This window comes from Sturnira hondurensis, unplaced genomic scaffold (assembly GCF_014824575.4).
Source record: "Sturnira hondurensis isolate 20B ecotype Veracruz unplaced genomic scaffold, ASM1482457v3 Scaffold0006383, whole genome shotgun sequence".
In the NCBI taxonomy this organism is placed as follows: domain Eukaryota; kingdom Metazoa; phylum Chordata; class Mammalia; order Chiroptera; family Phyllostomidae; genus Sturnira; species Sturnira hondurensis.
In genome coordinates, this window is record NW_028079014.1 from 375,122 (window position 1) to 402,449 (window position 27,328).

General features: G+C 64.6%; 1 protein-coding gene across 1 annotated transcript in view; it reads right to left on the minus strand.

The window, feature by feature from the left end:
* Positions 1 to 27,328, minus strand: part of KCNQ1 (potassium voltage-gated channel subfamily Q member 1) — a 237,303-nt gene that overhangs the window by 187,134 nt on the left and 22,841 nt on the right. The window contains exon 2 of the mRNA XM_037047796.1: positions 23,002 to 23,092. Within this exon, the coding sequence (XP_036903691.1) occupies positions 23,002 to 23,092 (91 nt within the window). The remainder of the gene's footprint in view (positions 1 to 23,001; positions 23,093 to 27,328) is intronic.

Sequence of the window (27,328 nt, forward strand, 5' to 3'; positions counted from 1 at the left end):
CACTTGCAGGGCCCCGAGTCCCCGGCCAGGCGCTCGGCCGCACAGGCCCCAGCCCGCTTGGCCCGGGGGTCACAGCACCCAAGAGTAGTCTGGGAACCCCAGGAGCCGAGACAAAGGTTTTCAGAAAAGCAGGTGCTTATCCGGGGTGTGCTCCTGGGGTGCACAGAGCAGGAGGCCGGCCCTGACTCGGGCACTTCCGAACTCCGTGGAGCTGGAAGGGTGGCCGGGTGGGGGTGAAGGTCAGGAGCCGCCTTATCTGCCGCTTGGCAGTTATCAGCGGGGTCTGCAGACCTGGAGGCTGTCGGAAGCCACAGTGCTTGGAGGCTGGGGACTTCAGGCACAGAGTGACGAGAGCCCCGGGACCGTCGATGCCAAGAATCGTTCACACAGGACAGATAGCGTGGGTGCCTGGAGCTTAAACCCCCTGGGACCAGCTGTGGTCGCACCGTTGACTTTCAGATGAAAGAACAGTTTTTCGTGCTTTGGTGTTTTTTGCCACAGAGCAACCCCTCAAAGGCCCCCTGGGCAAGATGCAGGAGCAGGCATGGAGACCTGGAGGCACACAGAGGTGGGCGCCAGGCCCCCATCCACACCAGGGGAGGGAGGGAGGGAGGGCCAGGGTGAGGGGCCTGGCCCCTCCCACAGCCCTGACCTGTGGGCTGCCCTGCCCCGGGTCAGGAGATGTCCCCTTGGTGCCCACAGCGCAAAGCCCGGCCGCAGGCTCCGTCTGGGGCCAGCTGTCCCCCTGCAATGGGACCCAGTGAGCCCCAGGGGGGTGGGCCCCGTGTTCCCGGAGGGTCAGCTGGCTGGGCGGCATGAAGCAGCCGTGGAGGCCGCTCAAAGCGCCCTTTGTTCTGGGTCCCGCCGGGGGCCAGCTGCTCCCGACCGCTCGCCCACAGTGCGGGCCCCGGGCCTCCCGGCGACATGTGCTGGGCACAGCTGGGCCTCCACACACACCCACCACCCGCCCCACCAAGAACCGTCCCCCGGCAGCGCGTCTGGCGTGGGGCAGGCGCCCCGGCGCACCCCGGAGGGGCAGGGGGGGCAGGCGGGTGCAGGGGTTACAAGGCCCGGTCCTGTGGGCGGGGGACCCCAGGAGAGCTGACCCCACTCGTCTCTCCTACCTCCTCTCAGCTGTGGGAGCTCTGTGCTCAGCCTCTGCCCCCTGGCCCCACAGCCCCCGGCCTTGACCCTGCCCAAAGCCCTGGTGGTGCAGAGCGATCGGGACAGAGTCCACACCCTGCTCCACGTGGCCTCCCAGCTGCCACATCTGGCGCTGGGAGCAGTGGGAAGGGGTGACCCAAGGGGGCCTATGGGTGGTGAGTGACCCCCCCGAGAAGGGAACCCCTGGAAGAAGGGGGACAGGGACTCAGGCACCATGGGGCCAAGGGGAGGTCTGGAGGAGGGCCCTGCCCCGACCTGTCTCGGAACCCTCATGCCACCCATGGCACTGAAGCCCCCTCGACCTGGTATCCGAGCCCCTGGTGTGTACCTCCTAGTGTGTACCCCCTAGTGTGTACCCCCAACCCCGCACACCACCACCCCAGGCATGAGCAGTGTCCCCCTGGCCTGTCTCCGTCCCACCCTGGCAGTAGGGTGTGGCTCCACCCAGGGGATCCCTCCTACCTCCCCAGCGGTCTCCCCAGGCTGGGTCAGCCTCCCCCACCATGGACCCCAGCACGGCGCCCACCCTGGGGCTCATAGGATGCTCCATCCCTCGGCGGGGCTGAGCTGAGCCCCCCCCCCGCCCCAGGGAGACAAAAGGAGCCCCAGGTGGCCGTGCTGCCATGTGCTTGGCACCCGACCCTGACCCCCAGCCCCACGCAGGCCTGGGCTCGGCTCCCAGGTGTCGCTGGGGCTTCGGGGTCCCAGCCCTGCAGGCCAGCCACCACGAGTCCCAGCCACGCAGACACCGAGGAGGGCAGCAGCCCTGGCTCAAGGGGGTGGAGAGTATGGGTCGGCAGCTGCCCGGGTGCTCACCCCGCCTGTTAAAAGGCAGCCAAGAGTTGTGGGGTGACCTCAGAGATGCAGGGCTGCTTCCCCCCAAGATCCAGCCCCACCAGTCAGCTGTCCGGGGCAGCCATTTCACAGACGGAGCAGGAGAGGCCACTCAGCATCCTCCACGCCATGGGACCGACCCCACCCTCTGCCTGGCCACTGAGCCCTGCGAGTGGGGGACGGCTGCCCCTCATTTCTGACCCCAACTCAGACACCGCCCCAACAAGGTGGCACGTCCCCAGTGTCCAGCCTCTTGGGGTGACCCCAGGGGCTGATGTGGGGCTGTGTTTCCATCCCATGTCCCACACCAAGCAGCGCCTTGGGTGCCTGGGACACAGGGAGGTCCCCAGGGCTTCCTGCTCGATGGGCCTGTGCCCACCCCCTGGCTGGGGTCAGATGCCGGTGCCAGGACCCACAGCCTCCCAGGAGCCGCCTGCAAATCTTCCACTACAACTCTCCAGGCTCAGCGGCCACCAGGGCTGAGCCTGGTGTGTCCCCACACAGGCGTCCTGGGGACCCTCTGGAGGGGCTGACAGCCGTTCAGGGAGTGAGGAGAACGGGAGGCAGCCCCTGGCGCTCGGGCAGTCCCCACTCAGGCCTCGGCCCACGCCACCTCCCCTGTCCCCCCGTCCCGCTGCACACTCCTAATGCCCGCCGCAAGCTCTGCAGATGGCTCTGCGCCCCTCGGGGAAGGGGGACGAGAGGCCGGGCCCAGACTGCAGGTTTCTGGCTCGGCCTCAGAAGGAAGCTGGCTACTGCGTGGAGAGGTGTGCAGGACCAGACTCCCTCACGGTCTCAGGAGGAACCCGCCCTGCTGTCACACCATCTCTGACTTCCCGCCTAAAAGGGACCAGGCAGAACTGGCGACCAGAGGCTCCTGGCTGTCCCCAAGGTCAAGCCAAGGGCTGGACAAGGGTCCCTGGGGCGTCTGGGCTGAAGGCCCTGAAGTGCTTTTCTCCTGGGAGGGCGTCCTCCATCCCTGGGACCCCTTTGCCTTGCAGAGACATGCCAGCCCACCCCTTCCCCATGCTCTGGAGACAGGACTCAAGACACTGAAGCGTGTTCCCGGCTGGGGCGGAGAGGGGGGCTAGGGGTGGAGTGCCCAGGGCTCTGAACACTGGAAAGGCAGGTGGGGGCTTTTGGGAACATAGGTCCTCAGCCTCCTGAGCCCCAAGGCAGGGTTTGGGGGCCAGAAGCCCCCTGAATCACACACAGGGCCCCATGCAAACAGTGGGGGCCGGGGCCGGCCTGCCTCCAGCTTGCGGTGGGCGAGCAGGAGGCCCTGAGACCGCCATGCCTACTGCAGACGCCTGGCACCGGTTTGCACGCATTTAAAGCAAATCCCTGTCTTCCCCAGGCCGGGCTATTTCCGTCCACAGGCCAGCTAAGTGGGGTTTATTTTCAGCGCAGGCACCCCACTGCTGAGGGCTGTTAACCCCAAAGAAGTCCCACCCTGTGATCGCTGCCACACCGGTGGCCTGGGAGGAGGGTGGAGGGGGAGGCGGTATTTTTATCTGCAGAGAGCCCAAGCTTCTAAAAATGTCTTGTTTAAGAATTTACCCAGAACGAGGAGTTTACCAGACCGAGGGGGCTCTGGGATGAAAAGCTCCTCCAAGGATCTGGTCACAGCTCCGCAGAGGCTCTGCCCACCAGCCGCAGGTTTCCACGGCATTTCCTGCAGTGGGGGCCGCAGGCACCCAGGACCCCATGATGGGGCTGACCACACCCGTGTGCGTGTGTGCATGTGTGCGTGTGCATGTGCGCCGCCCGCTCCTCTGTGTCCAACTTGCTCCCCCTCTCCCATCCAGAGACCTTCGGGACGGGTGGCCTTTCCCCCAGGACCGTGTTAAGGGACCAAGAGGGCGTGGCATGGGGGTTCTGCTGTTTGAGGAGCCCCATACATGGACAGCTTTGGAGGGGGCTCTAAGGTTGGAGTTTGCGGAGTGAAGGGGTGAGACAAACTCAGGCTGGCTGGGGGCTTGGGGGGCGACCACCAACTTTCATGCCTGAGAAGGGGCTGCCTCGCTGGGGCGCAGCTGCAAGGGGACGGTCCAAGCCTTTCTCGTCCCACGCCCCCACCAGAGTGCTGTGCGGCTCTGCACAGCTGGACAGCCAGCAGCTTAGGGGACGAAGGCCCAAAGGCCAGCAGCCCAGGTTCCCTCTCGGGGCACAGCGGGGGGCATCCCCTGGACTCAAAGGCTGCGTGCGATGCTGCAACACCCCCCAGTCCTAAGGCCCCCAGGTAACCCTCGTCACAAGATGGCCTCGTGTCCAAGTCTGGCTGGGGCTCAGGAACAAGCACAAAGACTCAGGTCTCAGAAGTTCCTCGTGAGGAGACTGACGGCCTGCGTAGCCCTGATCCAGGGGAAACCCAGAATTTCTAACAAAAAGCTTTCCCACAGAGAAACTCCAGGCCCGGGAGGTGTCGTCTCATCTGTTAGACAGACGACTAGGGAGGCACGCAGTCCTTGTACTCCCCCAAAGTGGAAAGCTGGGGCTCCCTGCGCATCCTGGGAGGCTGGACGGCACAGGCCGCGTTGCTGCTCCGGGCAAAGCATCCATCTGCAAAGTGCCAGCAAACCAAATCCAGCCACGTATTTCTCAGAGACGCGTCAGGACCAGATGGGCTTCAGGCTAGAAAGTCTGGGTGGGTTCACTTTTTGGAAAGCAACCAGAGTAGTTCGCCTTATTAACAAACTAAGATAGAAAGAACAGACACTAATAGGTCCAACGGAGGGGGAAAGACAGAGCCCGGCGGCCCGCCCGCCACACCAAACCAGCAGACCCGGGCGAGGAGGGCCTTCCCGGCGGGGAGAGGCGCCCGAACAAGCACACCTCCCACCCCAGGCGTCCAGGGGAGGCCAGGAAGCAGACGGGGATGGCTGCTCTTGCCCTACCACCGAGGGCTGTCTCGAAGGGCCTGGGTGGAGCACCTGGCGGGAACAAGAAATAGAAACCATAGGCACTGAAAAGACTACAGCAAAACCCACCGTTTGGGACAACGTGATGGTCTCCACAGAAAATCCGCAAGAAGCAAGAGGCGGCAGCAGCAGCACCTGCTCCCGGAACTAGGGAGCAAAGCCTCGGGACACAGGAGCACACGCTAGCAATAAGCCATCCACAATGACATTGAGAAAGGGGGCCGCACCAGGAGTCAAACACACGAAATGCTTAGTAACGAACCTCACAAGTGACATCTGAGAGCAGTGCACCGGAAACTGCACACCGGAAACTGCTGAGGAAGGGGAAACAGAGTAATAAAATATCTAAATAGGCGCGGGGACACGTCGACACGTTGTGTCCAGTGGCGCATGCGCCACCTAACCCTGCGATGATGCGATGCTAATCGAAGTTCCAGCAGTGTCGCTGGACAGAAACGAACAGGCTGCTGCTCAGGTGTACGTGGAAATGCAAAGGGCGGGACTTGCTGACGTACTCTGGAAACAGAACAGAACCGAGGGATGAACCCAGCCTGGTTTCAAGGCTTCTTCGTAGCCAGGCCTCACTGATCGAGACAGGGTTGGGGGGAAGGTGCGGAAGCAACCCACGCATGTGGTCAGCTGACTTCCATCCGAGGTGTCAAGTGAATTCCATGGGGAAAAGGTGGGGGGACGGCTGGGCAGCCACACGCAGGAAGGGTGTGACCATGACCCACACCCATCACCGCCTGTGGATCAGACTAGAAACGGACCGCAGACCTGAGCATGAAGCGTGAACCCGTGAACCTTCCGTGGAAAACGCAGGGGGAACCTTTGTGGCCTTGGATTAGGCAAAAAGCATCAATCTTAAAGAAGACACACACACACACGCCCTAAAAAATTGAGCACCATCGAAATTAAAAACCACTGCTCTTTGGAAAGACATCGTTCGGAACCAGCAAAGATGAGCCACAGACTGGGAGCAAGCCTACGCAGAACAGAAATCCGGTGGTCAGAATCAAGTGTGTAGACTTACATCTAGAATACGAAACCAGCTCTTCCCACTCAGCCATGAGGCAAACGGCCCAGTTACTGTCGTGGGCAAAACCGCCGAACAGAGACTTCGGCAAAGGCGGCGCCTCGAGGCGAGTGGGCAGGAGAGGGCGCGGTCCAAACGGCAGTGCTGCTCTGGGCCGATGAGAACACAGGGTGCCAGAAACGATCGCACTCAGAGGCAAGGGCCGAGGAAGGGCGAGGACGGTGCACCGCCCCCCCTCCCCTCGGGGTCCACCCAGGAGAAAGGAAGACCCGGGACCGCGCCAGCCCCACGCGCGGAGACCGGGCAGCTTCCATCCTACCAGCTGAGAACTGGAAGGGGCTCGAGTGCCCGTCAGCCCATGAGCAACTAAACAAACCCAGGCATGTGTTACCCTCCCCAGTCAGACGTCCCGAACGCGGGCCACGACACGGGTGAAGCTCACATGCGTTCTGCTACGGGAGAGAAGCCAGACGCAGGCTCCGCAACCCGGCACGCCTTCTGCATAGTGCCCTGGAAAAGGCAGGGGGGCGGGGACCAGAGACGCCGGGATCGCCAGGTGCCGGAACATGGGGGCGCCCCCGGAGTGCTGGGTCTTGGCCGTGGTGGCACCCACGGCTGCCAACACTCACCGGGACTCACGGGACTGCACACCTGGGGAGGAGACGGTCCTCAGCCCTGGCCAGTGGGAGCGTTGTCTCCACAGGCAGCAGGTTTGATCCCTAGTTGGGGCACATACCACCTATGAAGGCCTGAATGAGTGCTATGACACACCGATGATTTTCTCTCCCCACCCCTCACCTTCCAGCTCTGTCTAAAATCAATTTAAAAAAATTTTTTAAATATTTTATTTATTTATCTTTAGAGGGGAAGGGAAGGAGAGAAGGAGAGAAACATCAATGTATGGTTGCCTCTTGTGAGTCCCCTGCTGGGAACTGGCCTGCAACCCAGGCATGTGCCCTGACTGGGAATCGAACTGCGATCGTGTTGTTTCACAGGCCCGCACTCAATCCACTGAGCTACACCAGCCAGGGCGTTAAACATTTTTTTTAACAGGAAACATTTTACTGATTAAAACTGAGGCCTCCATAAGGCCTTAAATCCAAACTCAAATCCAAAACAGAAATCGGAAAAACAGTGAAACCAACCAAAGGGATGTGTGAGTAGGTGAATCAGTTTTTAAGACAGGGTGACCCAGGACAGCGGGAGACACGCTGCATCAGGACCTGGTTTGGGGAGAGTTTTTCAACCCGGCCTTAGCACGAAGTCAGCCCCATGGGCCCCGCATGGACACCAGGCCTCTCCCCGGCCCTGCTGACCAGAGGCCCGGGTCTCTGGGGTGGGGAGAAGCTCCGTGTTGTCTGGGACTGGCCTGCTGGTGCCGTTTGCTCCCCACGAGAGGTCTTTCCCACAGGCCACTGCCGCCCGAGTATGCCCCCCCGGGGACCGAGGGCAGCATGCTGTCCCCGTGAACTTGCTGCCTGTCTCTCCCTGTCACATGTGTGGGCACACAGCAGGTGCTCAGGAAATAGGTGCTGGAGGAACCCGAGGCTGGCCCTCGGCCAGACCTCACAGCCGGGACGCAACGCCGGGCTGAGCCTGGTGCCACGCGGCCAAGGGACCCACTGAGGCTCCTCTGAAGACGCCTGACCAGCCCCGTGCAGAGAGCTGGCTCCAGCAGCCCTCAGACTGGGTCCCCACCCCTGTACTTGACCTTGGGAGGCATTTCCCAGGCTCCGCGGGGCCCAGCCCCCAGCTCCTCCCTGCCCCCTGCCCCTCAGAGCAGGGGGTGTGCAGAGCTCTGGGCCTTCTGGGGCCTCTGAAGTATGTTGGTTTTTCCCATCAGACCCCCTGCATTTAGTGAGCCCCCATGATCTGATGAGGGGACAGTGGGGTGTTGGAGCGGGTACCCCATGTGGCAGAAATCCAACCATGCTACCATGGGCCCTTCCCCTGCAGAGACCCCCCCCCACCCAGCCCTGTGACCACAAAGGTTCTGTCCCCGGTGGGGCCCTGCTGCTGGGGGTCAGTAGGGGGAGAGGAACAGGGTCCCCAAGAAGTAACAGCTGAGCCACCGCTGGACAGGTGTGGAGGGACGAGCCAGAGAGGGTCAGACAGAGGGAGGCCATGCGGGGAAGGTGGGGCTGGTGGGGCTGCTATTCACAGACCCCTGCACCCCCGCTCCCATGCTGGGTGTGGGGTGCAGGGGCACAGGCCCCAGGCTGGAACGGGACCTGCTGTGGTGGTGGCTGGCCTCCCTCGGGGCCCAGCTCCCCGGAGGCCCTGTCCCCAGTCCCGGCCTTCCCGACACTGGGGGTTTCTCTTGACTCTTTCCACGTGTGCTGAGCACATGCCCGCTCAGGGTCTCAGGAGGTGCGCCCCCCTGCCAGGAACGCTCCCTGCACCCCGAAATATCGGCAGGACTCAGTCTGTCACTGGCATGTGGAGACCGGGTCACCTGCTTGGTTGGCGAGGCCACCGCCAAGCCCCCTGTGGCAGGTGTGCCCTCCCCCCACACCATTCAGCTTCCCAGGCAACAGGGGGTGTGGGGTCCAAGGCTGGCAGAAGGGGAAGATGGGAAAGCCCACTGCCCGTGGGCAGCACCACGGGCTGGACGGTGACACTGCGTGAGGAGACAGCGAGGGCCCGGGAGACAGTGAGAGGTGTGGAAGTGACATGACAAAGCACACACCCTGCTCAACTCCCAGGCAGCCGGACAGAAAGAGAGCGCCCGCCCACTCCGTGGAAAACCTGCCCTTGCAGCGGCGGCAGCGCGCACAGAGCTCCGGACGCCCGGATGGACCAGGACACCGGGCCCGTGCATGGACACCGACGGCCTCAGCCTGCCCTTCGGGGCCGGGTGTTTCCGTGGGGCCCAGAGGTCAGGCTCGGCTGTGCCTCCGCCGAGAAGCACACTTCGCCCATGAAGACACAGACAGGTGGGAAGTGATGCAGGAAGGGAGACAGGAGGCCGACGCTATGAAGACGGAGCCGGGAGTCTGTGTCAACACCCGACGGAGCCGACCTCAGAGCCGAGAGAAGGGCTGGAGGGAGAAACAGGCGCCAAGGAGGCCACCTCGCAACAATCACAGGGCCAGTCCCCCGGGACCGCCCCGCAGCCCTACACAGCAACGCAGCGGGGCGCGGACCTTCAAAACGCATCGAGCGATCACTGTCATCGTCGGAACCAGGGGAAGCTGAGCCGCAGCTGTCGCAGGAGGGTGGGCACGCCCTCCGGACCGACAATCGGTGGGGGCTCCGGCCGGGCCGGCCGTCAGGGACGGTCCCTCCAACAGCCAGCGCCCACCCCCGCTTCCCGGCCCCCACAGGGCGTCTGCGGGGCTGGGACGCAGACACGGGTCTCAGTGCATCTCAGAAGAACCCAATCACCTCGGTCGTCTTCTCCGATCGTGAGTGAGTGAAAGTGGAAATCAGTAACAGACGGCGCCTTGACCATCCCACCGTGTTCGGAAAATAACACGCTTCTAAACAGCCCACATGTCACAGGAGACATTTTTCACAAATCGGAAAATGTTTCGAATAAAACAAAAGTAACTCAATCCATCAACATCTGTGGCGTGCAGGAGAGGGGTGTCCACAAAGAGGGGTGCCCACTGAACCCCAGTATCACGAGGAGGAGGTCTCCGGTCAGCGACCCCCGCTTCCCCCTCCGGACACTAGGGAAGGACAGGCAAACTCAAACCAGGTAAGTGGAGTGTGATAAACCCTGTCTGAGCAGAAACCGCCGAAATCCCCCCAGAGAAGTGTCCGTGAGTGCGAACCCCAAGTTTGTCCTTTGAGGTCAGTGAGGCCACCAAAATCTGGCCACTCAGACCATGACAGAGGAAGCGGACCCAGCTCCCCACATTGGAGACGAGCGGACAGACACCGCCGCGCCCTCCACACATGTTCGAAGGGCAGGACACGTAGACCACTTCCTGCCAATACAGGTGACGCTGTAGGGGAAACGAACAATTCCTGCAAACACACGGAGCACCGGGCTCGCCGGAGAAGAGAGCGTCCTCCTGAGCACCGCGTGTGTCTGCGGAGCTGAGACCCGGCTGACGCCCTCCCCACAGAGGCCCAGGCCTGCGGAGCGTGGCGGGCGAGTCCCGCCAAGGCCGGGAAGAGAGGAGGCCAATTCTACACCAGCTGTCCCCGCCGCCCCTGGGGGGGACACGCCCCAGCGTGGCTCTGGCACCGAACCCAAAGCACGAGGAAACCACTGATGGCGTCCCCCACGTCCTCAAGGCCAGCAGACCAAGTCCAACGGTGCACAGAGACAACCGGGCGAGGTTGGCCCAGGGGTGCCCGCTGAGCCGGGAACCCCGTCGGTCAGTGCCTGGCAGCGTGGGCAGAGACCGAGGAAGAAAAAGCAGTGCGATCGTCTCGGGGGACGCAGAAAAGCGTTTGACAAGATGCACCACCCATCCTGCCCGGGGAGAAGCCATCCCAAGCATCAGCACCGGGAGGGAAGGTCCTCGACCTACGCCGACGGAAAGCGAGCGGCCTTGAGGGACTCGGCGTCTCTCTCCTGGGATGGGGACCAGCAAGGGCACTCCCGCTCCCTCCCCCCCCAGGGGGTGCTGCGGTGGAGACACTGGCCAGGGCCATCGGGCAGGAAAAAGGAAAAGCAGGAACCAGAGCGGGCACAAAGAAGTGACCGTCCCTGTAGAAACATCAAGTCAGCCCACTGAAGACGCCGGGGGAACCACGGAGGGAGCGGAGAAGTTTCCGGAGATCAGCGAAACCCATCGGAGTAATCACAGCCCTCATACTAGCCCTGAAGGATCCGAAATCAAAATTCACCAAGAAACACCACGAACAGCATAAAAGTACGAACTAGGCACCCGACAGAAATGGCACAAGACCTTCACCCCGAGCACTGCCAAGTCCCCGGCAGAAACCGCAGATCTCGGTGCCCAGGGACGCAAGCTCGTGGCTCCGAGCGTGGGGGTGGGTGAGTGGGGAGCGTCCCCACACAGACGCCACCAGCCTCCTCCGTGAACACGGGGCAGCAGCATCCGCAACTGATGCACGGACGCCACAGGCCCGGACTCGCCGAAGCAACTCGGAGCCGGATGGAGCGGACGACTCACCGGGGCTCAGTCCGAGAATTCTCACAGAGCTACGGCGACGCGGCGGTGTGATGTCGGCAGACAGACAGACAGACAGACGGGCCCACGTGCTCCTGACGAACCGAGCTGTTAGGTAGGAGTTGCAGCAGGTCAACGGGCAAAGTTCGCTCTTTCCAACATGTGGCGCCGGAACCGCTGGGCACGCACATTGAAACAACCCACACACCTCCGTCGGAATCCACACGGCCAAAAGGAGCTGCGTTTTGCCGGGTCGAAGGTGCACCCGTGTTTTTGGCCCAAACTTTCACGGAAAAAAACCTCTTTTAATTTTTTAATTCGATTACTTATATTTAGATACTTGGTGTTTGGTGTGATGAAAGAATTTTAGCACTTATTTTTGAACATGTTATGGTTCGGAACAAGAAATTTTATGTCACGGATCCTTCCAGAACTCAAGAACAGACACAAGGTATTTCAGGTACTACCCATGTGTCATGTGCACCCTTACTTTTCCCTCAAAAACCTGGGCCAAAAAGCGCACATTTTTTACGGCCAAACACGGTAATGGCTGGGTCTGTGAACCCCGAAACGAACACTCCCAGACCACCCAGGACAAAACCTCGGCGATCACATGTTCAGCAAAGATTCTGGAAACGTGATGTGACAAGCACAACAGCCATCAAAAAGGAACAGGCGATAAACCCCACTTCACTCAAGTGGGTGACCTTTAGTCTTAAAAGCCACGGTTACATGAATGGGAAGGAAGGCCACAGATGGGGGGCAGTGTTTGCAGGGCACGTACCCACTGTCCCGAGCACAAGACCTCCCACGGCCGGGGACAAAGACAGCAAAGAGCTAAAATGGGCAGAGGATTCGAAAAGCTGTTTCTCTCATCGAAGGCGCGGAGGTGGGTGAGCACGGGCAGAGGCTCAGTGTCCTTTGCCACAAAGAAATGGCGACCAGGGCGCAGCGAGACCCCCGCTGGGTGGGCTGAGATGGGGAGACAGACCGTGCCAGGCGCAGGGGGGCGGGCGGTCCACGTGGCCGCCCAGGGTCCCCCTCGGTCCGTTTCTCAGACCGTTAGGTCCACGCGTGCTGAGCGGCCAGGCCAGTCTGCTCCTCGGTACTAGCCCCCCAGTAACGAGATACCAGCCCCCACAAAGACTGGGACATGAGTGTGTTCACCGCAGCTGGACCCCAGAGACAACTGTGGCCGAGCAGCACAGGAGCGGAAGGACAGGCCGGGGAGGCCCCGACGGGGACCCCGACTCGGCCATCGAGGAGAGTGGGCACCCACTGCAGCCGGGATGGGCCCCGATGCCGGTGCGGAGAGAGAGGGGAGGCGGCCCGGCGACTGTGCCCACTTAGAGAACACTCTGCCACGCGCGGCCCAGTCTATCCTGATGGAAACAGGTCCGCTGGGGGCAGGACACGGCCACGGGACACTCTGGGGGCCGAGGACATGTTTGCTGTCTGGATGGTGGTGAAGTTCTCACTGTGGCTACCCCGAACGACGACATCGACACTCCCGAAAGCTGGTTTGGGGTTAAGTGGGCGGAGCAGACAAACAAGCGGCAACAGACTCAGGGGCGTGGGCTGCCCGGCAAACACGGGTCCGTCCATCTGTCTATCTGTGTCTATCCTCCCTCGCAGCCCAGAAGAACGTCCAGGTGTGGCCAACCCCTAACGGAACTCACTGGCTCCCACCTGAGGCACCTGTGGCAGTACGGCCGGTACCCCGCCCCCCCACACACCTGCCAGGAGGCGGCTGGGCCCTGTGGCCCTGGGCTGAGAGCCTCCACACACCCGTCCACCCTCCCAGTTCCAGGCGCCAGAGCCACCGACAAGCCCTGAGTTTCATGTACAAGGACACAAAGGTCTGGAGAGGGTGGGTGACAGGTGTGGACCCACTGGGTAGTCTGGGGGGGTCTAGGCACCCCACCCTCTCCCAGAGCCCGCCCGTCTGTGTGGTCCAGGTGCTGGGGCCTCGGAGAGCCATGACCAGAAAGGGTGGGGCCCGCTGCCCCCCTGCACCTCAATGAAGAGGGGTCACAAGGCCTCCAGAGGCCGCCAGAGCCCCCGCGCCCCTCAGCTGCCCCTCTACGCGGGGCCAGGGATGCAAGCTTACCACAGGGGCTCCCTGAACACTGGAGCCACGAGCGATTCTTAGCAGCTCCCCAGGACGGGGGTGTCTGCCCAAGCCCCAGAGCTCCCAAGCGGTCTAACAGGTGTGCCCTCACTTAACCGAAAGTCACCTTGAGCCTGAGATGACGACAGAGACCTCGAGCACGAGGCGGGTGTTCGGGGGGGAAAGTGGAGAGGACCCCAACAGGGGACCAAGCCTTGCTCTGTGCACCCTGCAAGCACCGGGGGCCCGGGGCTTGTGTGCAGCTCAGACTCCCACGGGGAGAGCTAGCTCGGGGACCCCGGCTGCGGAGTGAATGCGCGATCGGAGCACCGCCCGCCCCTCACCGGCCTGGAGCTGCAGGGCCCGCCCCACAGGCGTGCGCCCCAACACAGGTGGGCGCCTGAGTGTGCACACATGTGAGTGTGGCCACACGTGTGCTCGTGCATCTCCGTGTGCCCGTGTGCACCTACCTCTCAAGTACAGGCCAGTGGACCTGCTGCTGCAACCACCCTTGACCTTGGCAGAGCTGGGGACATGGTACCGCCAGTCATAGCCATCCCGGCCTGCTCTGTAGCACAGGGGACTTTTGGTGGCCCTATGGCAGCCGTGTCCACTTGAAAATACAGAGGTGACAGCTCCTGCCATGGGCCCGGGCTGGGGCCTCTGCCTCGCAGCCACCCCCCAAGGGGACGTCCTTTCCCACTGTCCAGATGCCCAGCAGGTCAGCCCTTGCCCTAGGGACTGGGGAGGGGACCGTCGCCCCCCGATTCCTGTGCCTCTAAGGACGCTGGTGGAGCCCTCGCTTTCTCTCTGAGAAGAGATGTGGAGGCCTCCTCCAGCCCGTCTGGGCCCCACGGGGCGCAGGTGTCCCTGATGGGCAGGGTGTTGGGCGCCCTGGGCTGGACCCGGGTTGGAGGCATCGCCCACCCAGTGCCCGAGCCCTGGGGGCCACTCTGTCCTGCAGCTTCCCAATGGGGAGCCCACAGCAGGAGTCGCCGTGCCCTGACTCTGAGGCCAAGGATGACGGTGGGGGCAGGGGGCGGCCCCTCAACTGGCGAGGCTGCCCTGAGCCCCTCCTCCCGCCTGCACGGCCACACCGGGGACACAGTTCAGTGGCCGCCCAGGGCCTCGGGCTCTCATCCTGTGTGACCTGGGAGGCAGGGACCGTGACCCATCTGAAGGAAGTCCCGGGCGGTCACTCTGGCACCTGCACAGCCCCCAGCCCCTGCTGGGGACCAGCTCCTCGGGGGGCTGACTAGTTGGGGCCCCGACAGCTGGCCATCCATGCCGCACCCCATGGCTCATCCCATCACCCCCATCCACAGCCCTGCATGGTGCTCGGTTCCAGCTGGCCGGGGTCAGAGGTGAAAACAAGGCCCTGACAAGCCCGGCCGCCTGCTCCCCCAGGCTGGGACCCCCGAATGTGGCGCCAGCACCTGGCTTCCTGGCCCCGGGGCGTGGGGGAGACAGCTGCCGCAGGGCAGGGCCACTCTGACCCCAAGGAGCCCCCAGTGGAGGGGCCCCCACCCAGCCCGACTTCCGTCCTGCCCCCGGCAGGGGCAGACAAATGCGGGGAGGAAAAGAACACAGGGAGCCGGGCCCAGGGCTGCCCGATGCCCCGGCCTCCCTCCTAGGCATACGCCCTCCTGTCCCAGAGCAGAGCATCACAGAGGGGACAGCCCCAAACCTCCTGCTTGCATGGTGTCCCCTCCTAGAGGGCAGCCAGGACCCCTGTGCCTGCTCCCTGCTAGCTGAGGCCGGGGGCTGAGCCGAGCAGAGGTGGCCATGCACCCCCACCATGCCCGCACCCCAACGTGGCGGCTCTGTCTCTGGTTACTGACCTGGAGCTGAACCATCACAGTTTCTGAAAACGGGAAAAAGAGGGGAAGCCAGGGGAAGAGGTGGAGAATGAGACCACCCAGACACCTGGCTGTGTCACGGAGAGACCTGGAAACCGAGCACACACCTGCGGGCCAGGACAGGCCACGGGCAGGCCACCCCATGGGGGAGGCGGCCCCCAAGCTCCTGCCTGAAAGGGGACGAGGCAGGACGGCCCCCAGGGCAGAGGGGCTGCCCCGGGACGGAAGCGGGGCCCCCTCGGCCCTCATCTCGCATTGTGTGGTTTTACTGCTTGGAAACAGGGAACACTGCGAAAACGAACGGCCCCGGACTCTGGTCCCGGGAGGCCGTGCCCTGCTGGTCTCAGGGCCCCGGGAACCCCCACTGGCCATCGTGACGTCTCCCCAGGACGCACAGACCCAACACCAAGCACGCACTGAGGGCCGCCTCCCCTCTTTCTTTAGGAGGCCGAGTTGAAACCCTAAGGGCCCCGGGAGCACCTGTGGGGCGACGGAGAGGGAGAACTGGCACCCCGTTTCCCAGGCGGGGACCAGGCGGACGTGCACCGCGGGCTGAGTCCCCTCCTCGGTGCCAGGTGGGGCCGGCTGTCCCCCCCCCCCACAGGCCCCGAGGACACTGCCTGCTGGCCAGGCCCGTCCACCTGACTCGCCAGTCACACAGGATCGGGTTACATGTTTTTCGGGAAAGTTTGAAACATTTTCCACAGTTGCCTCTCACTCCTGCCCGCCCCCCTTGCTCTTGCTCTGAGTGGACTTGATCGATAGGACAATTCTGGCGGAGGGAACGTGGGGCCCGCCGTGGGCTGCACAGAGCGTCTTTGTTACAGCGGCGCGTCCCCAGGGCCCCCACCCCCAGGGCCCGGTGGCCCCGGGAAGGTTCTGGTTACAGCCGAGGATTCCCGTTTTCACGGCTTGCTCTCTGCTCGGCGCAGACCCTGCACAAAGGAATGTCAGCTGTCCCCACCAGAGCAGCTGCCTCCAGGCCAGGAGCACAGCCGGCCCGAGCCCTGTTCCCCCCACTCGCTGGTCGGGGGGCCGGAGTGGGGTGTCAGCTCTGTCTCTGGTGGGGCAAGTCCAAGCCACTGCCTGGGACCCCACAGAGGTCCTCGTGAGCCTCGAGCCCACAGCCCTGTGCTGCCGGGACACCCTTGGTGGCCAGAAAAGTGACCACTTTCCTCTTTGGGGACAGGGGCCACGATCCCCTGAGGCCCAGGAGAGAGACCAGGCTGCAAGGCCAAGGTGGCAGAAACCACGACAACCCCATGTGACCAGGGCAGACGGTGTGAACACCGGGGCAGCCACAACACGGGACCGGGGGGCAGAGTGCAATGAGTGGGGGCGCGGGATCAGGGTCCCCACTTTGAAGGCTTTGGAGGGGGCTCAGGCTGTGTCCACAGAATCACCAGGGTGGGGGGGCGTCTCACAAGTCGGCCAGGCTGTCTGCAGGGCAGCAGAGTCGACCCAGGAGCCGCTCCATCTGTGTTCACAGGCACGCGCAGGGAGGTTGGGAGGACCCAGCCCACACGGGGCTGTGGGGCTGCCTGCGTCTGCCCCGCCCGCCCAGCGCGGGGTGCACGGCCCCACCAGGCACGCACGTCCACCCCGCACCTCCTGGGCCTGGAGGCCAGCGACCCTCCACCCTGTTTTCCTTGGGTCGGCACCCAGCAGGGCCTCAGGCTGAGGAGAGCGAGGCTCCTGGTGCCCCACAGGCAGAGCCCTGAGGCCCTGCGTGTTCCCCACCCGCCCCTCCTCTCCAGGCATCGGGCCGGTGGGCTGCCAGGGTTCCCAGCTCTTTAGCTCTTAGGGTTTCTGCCTAAACTGCCAGGCCCCGGCTCGCACGTGGGAAGCTGGCTGCCACGTGGAGGGCCAGCCCCGCTGGGATCTGGTGGAACGTGAGTGTGCACGTACACGCAGCGTGCCGTGGGGGGCAGCCCTGCCCCCACACTCAGGCCCGGTGGCGAGGGGCCTGGCGACAGACAGGAAGCCTGTTCCTGCTCCCCAGAGCCCACGCCCACGAGCACGCTGGCCCCGGCCCGGAGTCTGTGCTTCACGCGTGCTTCACGGGTGCTTGCTGGCTGAGCACAGGTAGGAGCGCGCACCCCAGCTGGGTGTGGGCTCAGCGTGTGCACTGAGGAGGCAGGACGTCAGAGGCCGCCTGGGGGTGGCTCCCGTGTGCCGGGGAAGGGGGTCTTCCCAGAACACCTTGGGGTCCCCAGGGGGCCGCAGGGGGTGCCACGAGGCGTGAGGGAAAGCGGCACGGGGCAGCCGGGTGGGAGTGGGTCTTCCTCAGACATGGAGGCGTTCACTGAGCCGAGGGGAAGGCTGGGAGAGCCGCCCCCAACAAGAGGCCACGGAGAAAATAAGACACTGGGGCTTCCTAATGAAACACCAGGGCCGCCGTGGGTGCCCTGAGCCAGGGCGGGAGTGACTGGTGCTCTGCCTCCCCCCTTCCAGCCAGGGAAGGGCATGGCAGAGGGTGTGGCCGCTGCTGGCCCCTGAGCTCAGCACACCCCCACCCCCGGCATGTGAGGGTGTGGGCGCCCGCAGGTCTGCAGGGGCCTGCTGAGCCAGGGCTGGGGCGGGGCCGAGCACAGAGCCGGACCTCGCTCCTCAGAAGTGGGGACCCACAGGGGGCTGGAGAGGGGGCACAGAGCCCTCATTTTGCAGCTGAGAAGCCGGGCCCAGAGACCCAGACGGTGTCCCTCTGTGCCAGGAGGGGGCACCCAGCTGGTGGGGAGGCCGGTCACCACGGCGGCTGAGGGAGCCTCAGCAGCGTCAGCGAGGGAGGAAGCCACCCCAGTGACATCACCCCCCAGGCCTCGGCCCACCGGGTTGCATCCACAGGCGTGGCCCCACAGAGCCACCGTTACCTGCCTTTGCCCGGGCCGTGGGGCCTGCCTCTTTGTGTGGGACGTGAACAACGCTGAGAGCTGAGAGCTGAGAGCCGAGAGCTGCAGTTCAGAGACAGAAAGCAGCCTCTTGCCCGGCCGGGGCGGGTCTCTTTGTGTCGAAAGTGGGGGGATTCTGGCCCAGCACCAGTTTCAGGGGGACACAGGAGAGCCCCCAAACCCAGAACTCCTTTCCCAAGGCACACCCAGAAACTCAGGCACAAAGTGTGAACACACACACACACACACACGATGTACGTGAGCTCGGGGGGAGGGCTTTCTCTGGGTACAAGGACCCTCCAGCAGCCCCCCCTTCCCCTCGGCAGCCCAGAAGAGGCCCTCTTCCCTGGGAAACCACAAACAAAGCTTGGATCGTGGACGTGCCTGCTCACAGGCCCCGGGCAGACCCCACAGCTGAGATGAGATTCCAGCAAAATGGCTTTTTCAGGCCCCCAAATATCCCTGCTTCAGCAGAACGCTTAATCCTCCCCGGCCGCCTGGGGCTTCCTCGCCCCGGCCGAGATAACAGCTTTCTGGCACCAGAAAGCAGAGCTAGGAAAAAAAGAGGAAGAAATATGGGCTCTCTGGGAAAACACAGCTTGGAGTGAATTTTTCTCCTCCATCGAAGCCTCATGCTGCTCTCAGAGCCCCTGCACAGAGCCCACCCTCGGCCCCTTCTGGCTCCGGGGCTGTGGTCGGGCGCCCGCACCCTGGGCCTGGGGCCAGCAGTGCCCACATTTCCGTGACAACAGCGCCACCTGCTGTCCTGCAGCCTGGCAGGCTCAGTGTCCCAGATTTCGGGGGGCTGCAAACCCCACTCCCTCAGCTCTCTCCCCACCCTCTGCCTGGGGTCTGCACCCTCCCCAGCCCCACAGACGGAAGCCCCCAGAAAGCCCCCAGATCCCACCTGCACCGAGAGCCCTGGCACCCACTCAGGAGGCTATGAGTGGTGGGATGGGGGGACCCTGCCAGTCCGGGCCCCCTCCCAAAACTTCTTTACATCTTCCTTCCCTTAGCAGGGTGTCCCCTCCTCTGGGAAGCCCTCAGCACCCCTGAAATGTATCCCACCCCCAGGCCCCCTTCCCCTCACGCCTCCTCCCCAGCGGTCCTGACATAATTCACGTCTGCCCCTGGGGGTGGGCCCATGGCTGCCCTGTCTCCACTGTCCCCCCAGTGTCCCCCCAGCCCCTCAGCCACGACCCCCAGCCGGACACGGCCAGCTTGAGAGCTGGGCAAGCCTTGGACACCCAGCAAGACCTTTGGAGGGTATGTTTGAGGATACCCTGCCCACCGCCCCCATTTTACAAGGTGGGGAAACTGCGGCCTGGGACCCTACAGCAACTTGGGGTGTGCCATGGGGGCAGCTCTGGGCGTGGGGACTCACAGGAGGGGGCTCCAGCCCCCGGGAGCCCCACACTGGGCAGGCGGGTGAGCCCGGCCCGGCCTGCCTCTCGAAGAGCGGTGTGGAGCCGGGGACTGAGCCCACCACAGAGCCCCGGCTCTCACTGGGCAGAGAAGATGGGGGGTGAGGGGAGCGGAGGACGGGACCCCACAGAGGGCAGGTCGGGTGGGGGTGCTGCGGCAGGGACAGCCAGGCTGGGCCAGGAACTGGCCGGGGAGCCGGTCCTGTAGCATGCCAGAGAGCAGAGCGCAGGCCCGAGGCAGCGGGGAGTGTCGGGGTCAGCGAGAGTGCACCCAAGAGGAGGGAGGGGGCGGGGGGCTGAGGGCGGACGTGGGGGCCGCTGGGGCCCAGTGAGGCCAAGCCTATGCGAAGTGCCACGGGGAGCTTCTGGAATGTTCAGACATTTAAAAGCAAGCCCCCTCCCCAGGCTGCGGCTGCTGCGTGGAGAGGCGAGGGTGGCCGGGGGCGGGTGGCCAGGAGGGGGCGGGCAGGGGAACGTGGGGGGCAGATGGGGAATGTGGGGGACAAGGGAGGCAGCCCCACGTCTCTGCCCTCGGAGGGGGGACAGGAAGGTGGGGCCGCAGTGGGAACAGGCTCTGTGCTTTGTGCACACCCGTCCCACATCCCGGTGAGAGAGGGTGTTGGACGCACAGCCCTCTCCAGGCCCAGCCCATGCAGGACCCCCATCCTCCGCTGGGGGCAGTGCACCCGCAGTTCAGAGATTGGCCACCAGGTGGCAGGCGTGCCTCAGAGATGTCAGGGGTGAGGCAGGGCAGCTGGGTTGGGACGGGCGCCCTCAGCCCCCTTCCCCTGCCCTGACCACACTGTGCCCTGAGGTTGGACAGTGAGCTCTCTCTGAACGGGAGAAGCCCTGTCCGGGGAGGGAGGTGCTCCTGCCTCGCCCAGAGGGGAGGGGAGGCCCTACCAGAGCCTGGGGCAGGGAGGGGGTCCCAAGGCCCCAGAGCTGTCTCAGGGTGACCCCTAGCCCCTCGGTGAGATTTCCAGGCAGAGCATCGCACGTGAAGGTGCCAGGGCATGGCGGGGACTGTAGGTGTCTGGGGTCTTGGCTTCCTGGCACACCGGGGTTTTGCCACCGCCACCCCAGGGAACCAGCCCAAACAGGGACAAGAGGCCGACCTGGCGCTGGTCATAGGTCCCTATCCCCTCCCGCGCCTGGGGCCCACAGCGCCAGCACGCAGTAGGAGGGCAGATGTGAGCTGGTGCCCAGTGGGTCCAGCAGGTCTCCCTGGCCCCCTCCGGCCTGTTTCTACCTGGATCAGTCACTCAGTCAAGTCGGCTGTGAGGGCGGAACCTGGGGGGCAGCTCGCAGGGCAGACGTGCCGTGTGGGGTCCAGGCCAGGGCCCCCGTCGCCACGATGACCCCAAGCACCAGGGACACTCGCTCTTTTCCAGCTCTCCTCGCTCAGCTCCTCCCTGGTGGTCGGGCAGGGGGCGGGAGGCCATTCCTACACAGAAGCAGACACAGGGCCCCTGAGGGCGCCCGGACCCCTGGCAGCCAGCGGCTCTGCCCCTGCTCACCACCGCCAAGTGCAGGGAGCTGCGGCCCTGGGGCCTCCGCACAGACCGGGCTGCTCCTGCGGGTCCCCAGGAACAGGAAACGAGGGGCACTCAGGAGTGCCACATGGCCCCCAAACGCTGTCCCCCTCACTGGCACAGTGGCTCACCTGCACGCACATGAGAAACACGAGCTCACACAGGACAGTAAAACCCAGACACCGGGATCTGGGGGTGGGGGCTCCTCCCCGAAAATCAGGTGGCTTGACATGGGGATCGCCCCCCACGGAGGCAGGAAAGACACGAGTCAGCCCCTCGTGTGGGACCCAGGACCTCTGCACCCCAGGGCCGGCACGTGCCTTCAGTAAGGGAGGCCAGGAGAGCTCAGGCCCGAAGAAGCCAGAGCGATGGCCGAGCCCGAGTTCCTGCGCCCAGTGTACTCACGGCGCCGCCTGCGCCTCTGCCTGCTCTGAGGCCCCAGAAAGCCCCGGAGACCAGAGGGAAAACCGCTGCAGACGAGGGTGGGCCGGCCCAGTGACAAAGTCAGCAGCACTCACGGACACCAGAAACCAAACGCCAGGAAGCACAGTGGCAGGAGGCCCCCATGTGACGACAGCTGAGGGGGACCACGTCACGGCCACGGGTAGACGTGGGCTCCGTGGCCGCTGCCCGGAGCCTGAGCCGCGGAGTCAGGGGACAGGGCCGGGGACAGGGGACACACCACTCAGGCGTCCGCCTCCCCCAACCCACTCATCCAAGGTCCCTCCGGAGCCAGACCGGTTGGGTGTGACGTCCCCTGGGAAGAGCCAGCCAGCGAGACTCGGCATCTCCAAAACAGGAGCCGGGCATGGCACCAAACCACACAGAAGGTAAAAAGGGTTTCAGCACACACGTCACTGAGGTAGGTGGCCCTGGGACACAAAGTTACTCAAACCAGTGGCCTGGAGCAGGGGACCCCAAAGCACACGCACTGTCACCTGGACTCATGGTGTACGGTGAAAGCCCTGCCTCATGCCAGGGGCCTAGGGTGGCTGGGAGACCGCGGGACTCGTGAGAGGGGCTGTTCCGAGAGCCACCAACAATCTAAGGTCACCAGAGGGACCCGTGCAGGTGCCAGGAGACGTCAGCTGAGCCCCTCTGAGCCTGCAAGTGGGGAGACTGGCCCTGACCCGGGCTCTGGGAGCGCGGAGGGGTAGATGAAGTGACTGCGTGGGAGCGATGCAGAGCCCCGCTGAGCAGGTCACCTGGCCAGGCAGCCCTGACATGCCGGCACCAAGCCACCAGCTGGCTGGCCCATGGAGGTGGAGGTGGGCAGGTGGGATGTCGGGTGGGGGGTGCACAGCCACACACGAGAACGCACCACACGCACCAGACACTGGCACAACTGGCTGTCATCATTCAGGTGGCCACCTAGCGGCGTGGCCAGCCCCACACCCCACCTTCTGGGCGGCCTTGCAGCTGGGGGCATATGCGGGGGTCCCCTCTGTGAAGTCATGTGTTCCTGGCACCCGGCTCAGCATGACCTGTGACGTGATTCACCCTGGCTGCAGACTCCTGGCTCAGCCAGGCTGGCCGGAGGTCCTGGGCCATCCCAGGTGCTGTCCGAGGGGCTCACAGCTGGCTGGGCAGGGAGGGGCTTCCAGGTGAGGGGTCCAGGCCAGGTGCTGGCAATTTCTTGCCAATTCCCCTGCACCCCTCCTTGGGGGCCAGGGACCCAGACATGAGGGTGAGAGCCTCACAGGGCAGTGGATGGGGTTGTCCAGGTTGGGGGAGTGCGAGTGGGACCAGGACCACTGCAGGGTCTGTGTACCAGCCTCGGCCCAGGTCAAGAGTCTCCCAGACATGAGGCCAAAGCGCAGGCTTGGGCAAGTCCCTGCCAACCACAGCCCAGCTCCTCCTGCCCACGTCCTCCTGTCCTTCCTTTCTGGCCCAGCTCAGAGGTCCCTCCTCCAGGCAGCCCTCCCAGACTACCTCTCCTGCCCCAGGCCTCTTAGTCCAACGGTCACATCCTGGCAAGTCCCAGAACTGGGGGTGGAGGGTCCTCACACCTCCAGTCCACGGCGTCAAGACGAGCCCAGGGCTGGCAGGCAGGCGGGGGAGCCGGGAGCAGCAGTCCATGCCCCAGTCCATGCCCCGTTCCCCGGGAGGCCGGAGCCCCAGGGCAGCTGTCTGCACATACCATCCAGAAGAGAGTCCCTGTGGCCAGGGTGGCATACTGCTCGATGGTGGACAGCACGCTGAAGATGAGGCAGACCAGCACGATGAGGAAGCTGCAAGACAGGGAGACATGTGGTCAGCCCCATGGCCAGCGGGCCCCTCCCCTACAGGCCCCCCAACCCCAGCTCCGCTGCCCAGCAGCTAATGCAACGGGCACGTCCACACATCGGGAGGGGGCTGACTGCGCCCACGCACCGACCATCAGTCAGTCACAGTGTGAGGCCTTGTGATGTGGGGCTCCATTTACGGGCCATGTCCAGGTGGGGGCGCCAGAGGGACAGACAACAGACTGATGGTGGTCACGGGGGCCCAGGGGCACTGGCTGTCCTTTTGGGGTGATGGAAATTCTGAGCTTCCAGGGCAGTGACCGCCCCGCTCTGGAGACGTCCTGAGAATCGGCCGCCAGGGAGCCAGCGGGCCCAGGAGGCGTCCACACAGAGGAGGCCCAGGGTCGGCTGGTAGGCCCTGGGGGTCCTGGGTGGCCCCCTGCCTCAGTTTCCCTGGCACAAGCCAGAGCCCGTGGCTGCTTCCTTGTGGGATGATGGCCAGCCACGCGCCGTGGGGAAATGGAGCCCCAGGGTGGCCTAGGCCCGGGACCAGCAGCACCTCCTGCCCCCGCCGTCGGCCTGGGGGCTGAGCCTGTCACTCTGGGGGGCCACAGGATGTGCCCCGGGACCAGCTGCCACCCCTGCACCCCACCACAAGCACCCCACAGGCAGCAGCGGGTCCCCGTGGGGAACAGCACGCAGCCCTCTGAGGGTGTCACAGATGGGGCGACGGATGCCCCACTCGTCCGAGGCCACCAAGGCCAAACTGGGGAGGGGACTGTCGTCCAGGCGGGGGCAGGGTTGTGGTGGGGCCTGGGTGCCGGGCCTGAGGAGGGGACAGGGAGGGGTGCACTGCTGGTCCCCTCCCTGACCTCTGACTCTCCTCCTTGAGACACGTGACGACAGCAAGGGCCAGGGGTGGTCCAGGATGACCTCTGGTGTCTGGGCCCCTTTGAGGCCCCTTTGCTGTGGAAGGTCACCAGTCCTAGGTCTGGGGACTAGGACTCGACCGCCTCTGGGGTATCATGCCGCTGTCACCCTGTCAACGCACTGGTCCCACCCCCCAGTGACGCCCCACAGCCCTGTCCCCAAGCCTTCACGCCCCACACCAAGGACAGTGAGGCCGGAGGAAGGGGTGCTGCCCAGGCAAACCCCACCGCCGCTCATTCCTCTGGCCCCGCCTCCGGGGCACAGGCAGGCGGGGCGGGCCACAGCCTCCACACGCGGGCACCACGGTGGCCCCGCTCCCTGCCAGGCTGCGTCTCCCTCCTAGGAGACCCCAGGTCTCGTGTCCCGGTTCCCCAATTCTCTCACTGCCAGGTGACAGTCTGCCACCGACTGTCCCCGTGGGCACACCGCTGCCCCAGGACGGCCCGAGGAGCTGCTCCTGGGCCCAGTGACCTTGAGGCTCCAAGGTCCAGGCGAGGGTACCTCCCTGTCACTCTGCCATTTAAACTCAGAGTGCCAATCCTGGACAGGATTGGACAACAAGGTAGGCTTCCATCTGCCCCGGCCCGTGCTGAGTGGGCCCAGGAGCCCCACAGGTGACCACACAGGGCCTCTGCCTTGGGGCTCACAGCCTGGGGCACGTGACCCCCCCGCCTCTGCCACCGGCCCTCCCCAGCTTGGGTCTTGAGGCTCCTGAACCAGGGTGCCCCAGAGGCCCTGGTGGGGGGAAGGGGACCCAGAGACCGCAGGAATTGGACCCATCTTCTGGACACGGCCGGTGTGGAGAAGAGGCCAGCTGATCCCCAAAGGTCCCCAGCCCCAGGGCAGCCTGCCCGACTTCCTGGAGGGCACGCACCGGCGGGGACAGGCCACTCCCAGAGGCGCGGGCAGCTCTGGCCCTCAGAACAAAGCCCCGCTTGTGCCCTGGCCGCTGAGCCACCTCCGGAGCTGTGACCACAAGCGCCAGGCCCGGGGACGTCCAGGACATCAGTTATCGGACATCAGGGCACTGCCTGCAGCCGCGGGGTGCCCTGGGGCGTAAAGAGCCGGGAAGCCCTGCCAGGGCGGTGCTCAGAGGAGGCTGGCAGCTTGGGGCCGCCGGCCTCCTCCCACCCAGGGCTGGCCCAGTCAGCACCCAACACAGACTGGGGTGGGCCAGGGGGCCCAGCCACCAAACCCAGGCCAGGCAGGACCCCTGGGAAAGGCAGGGGACACACCCTGAACCCCTGGGAAGCACCCGACGCTCCCACCCATAGGCCGTTTCCCAGGGACACACGGCACCACTGACGGCAACCCCACACTTCACACACGAAGAAGAGGGGACCATGGGCCTCCCTAGGGCCGTGAGCCGAAATTCTGGGATGCCCAGAGGCCACACTGAGGCACCTCGGGGGATGCGAGCTGCGCCCCGTTTACGGAACACGTACAATTAGGTGCACACTGGAAACTGCTGGTGTGGAGAGAAAGGGGAGCCTCGGAAGGGAGCCTCGGGACGCTGGGCCGAGGGAAAGCAGCCGTCACACAGGGGCGTGTCCCGCATGACCCACTCACGGGAAGTCCCTGGAGGAGTCAGAGCCAGGCCGGCAGAGCCGGGGCTGGTGGACGGGCGGGAGCGAGTGTCTCCCAGACACGGCATCTGTGGGGGAGACGGGAAGTTCTGGAGACGACGGAGTGACGACCGCACCGCGGTATGAGTGTGATGGTGCTGGGCTGTGCCCCCAGCGTGGTCACGATGGGGAATCGTACATCTTCTGTGTTTTACCACAATTTTTAAAAAATGTGAAGAAAGCTAAGTGAATGACATGTGTGCATGCTTTGATGAAGGCTCTGACAGACACCCCCAAGGCTGGGGCCGGCAGGGACAAGCGAGGGGCCGGCGAGGCCCGAAGTCCAGCGGGTTCCGAAGGGGTCACTTGGTAGAAGAAGCTCAGGCACTTTTATCCCCGACCAGACCCGAGTGGCTTCCCCTGGCACACAAGTGACCCTGAAGAGCCCCGCCCCACCTAGGACGGCAGCTCAGTGTCCCCGGACCTGGGCATCCATGTGACACTGGTCTCCCAGAGGGCTGGCCTCAGGTCCTGCCAGGGCTGTCCCTGCAGTGGGGCCTGGCCTGTGCCCAGCACTGGGTGGAGCTCACCTCAGTGAGGACCTCTGGCCCCAGCCAAGCTGGGCGCTGTGCACGGCTCCCGGGCCCACATCCCTCCCAGGGGCCCAGGGCCCAGGGCCCAGGGCCCAGGCTGTGCACCCCGCCCCCCCCCACGCAAGGCCATTCGGCCCTGACAGGGCCCTGAATTGTGGAACAGAAGGCACAGCTGCCAACAGGAATGCCAAGGCTCCAAGCCAGTGGGGACAGGCCCAGGGCCACAGGGACGGTGAGCCCAGGCCAGCTTGGGCACAGGACCCATAGCCAGGAGCCTGGCCCAGCATTTGGTGCTGCTGACCCCCAAGTAGAGATGCCTCATGGCCTTGGTCAACTTCGGTGTACCGAGCGTGCTGGTTGGTGACCGCGGGGCCACCTGGGTACCCGGGACCGTCTTCTCTGTCCGGGCGCCGTGGGCCTCAGGGCACCTGCAAAGACGCCTTTTCTAGGGAAGGTCATGTGCTCAGGGTGGGGCCGTGTCCTCCGGGTCACCACTCGGGCCACCGCACTGCCCAAACCACGACGTGTCTGGAGAGGGGGGAGTCGGGAGACAGGTGACCCAGCCCAGGTGAGACCTGCCCCTGGGGATGTCGCCTGTCACTCCGCGCCACTCCTGCGGCCCGTCTGTCTCCCCACTGACCCTCTGGCTGCCACCCCCATGTGCTGGGCACTGCACTCAGCCTGCTGGGAAGACTGGGGTGCCTCCCAGGCCGCCGAGGGCCAGGGCTCCCCTGCCACCCCTCCAACCTCTGACCCCAGACCCAGGCTGCCTCCGCAGCACCCAGCCTCGTCCCTTTCAGAGGTTCCCTCCGACCAGGCCGCCCACGCCCAAGGACGGCACAGCCAACTGTGGGTGTGATGGCCACCGTCTTCGGAGGCCCTGCGTGCACTGGTCCCATCGTGGAATCGCTAGGAGGTCACAGCCCAAGTCTGTGCCGCTGGGCAGGGGCTTCGCTCAGCCTCTCGGGGTTTCGGCTGACGCTGCTTCTGAAAGCAAGCTAGGCTGGGGGCTCGGAGTCACGGGGCCCCGCCTCCTGCTCGGGCCTCACGAGCTCACGTGGACGCCTGGTCTCTGCCGCCCGCAGTCAGAGGAGGCTCCGCGGCACATCCTGGCATCGGGCTGCAGACGGCTGAACCTGGGCCTCAGCCCGCCA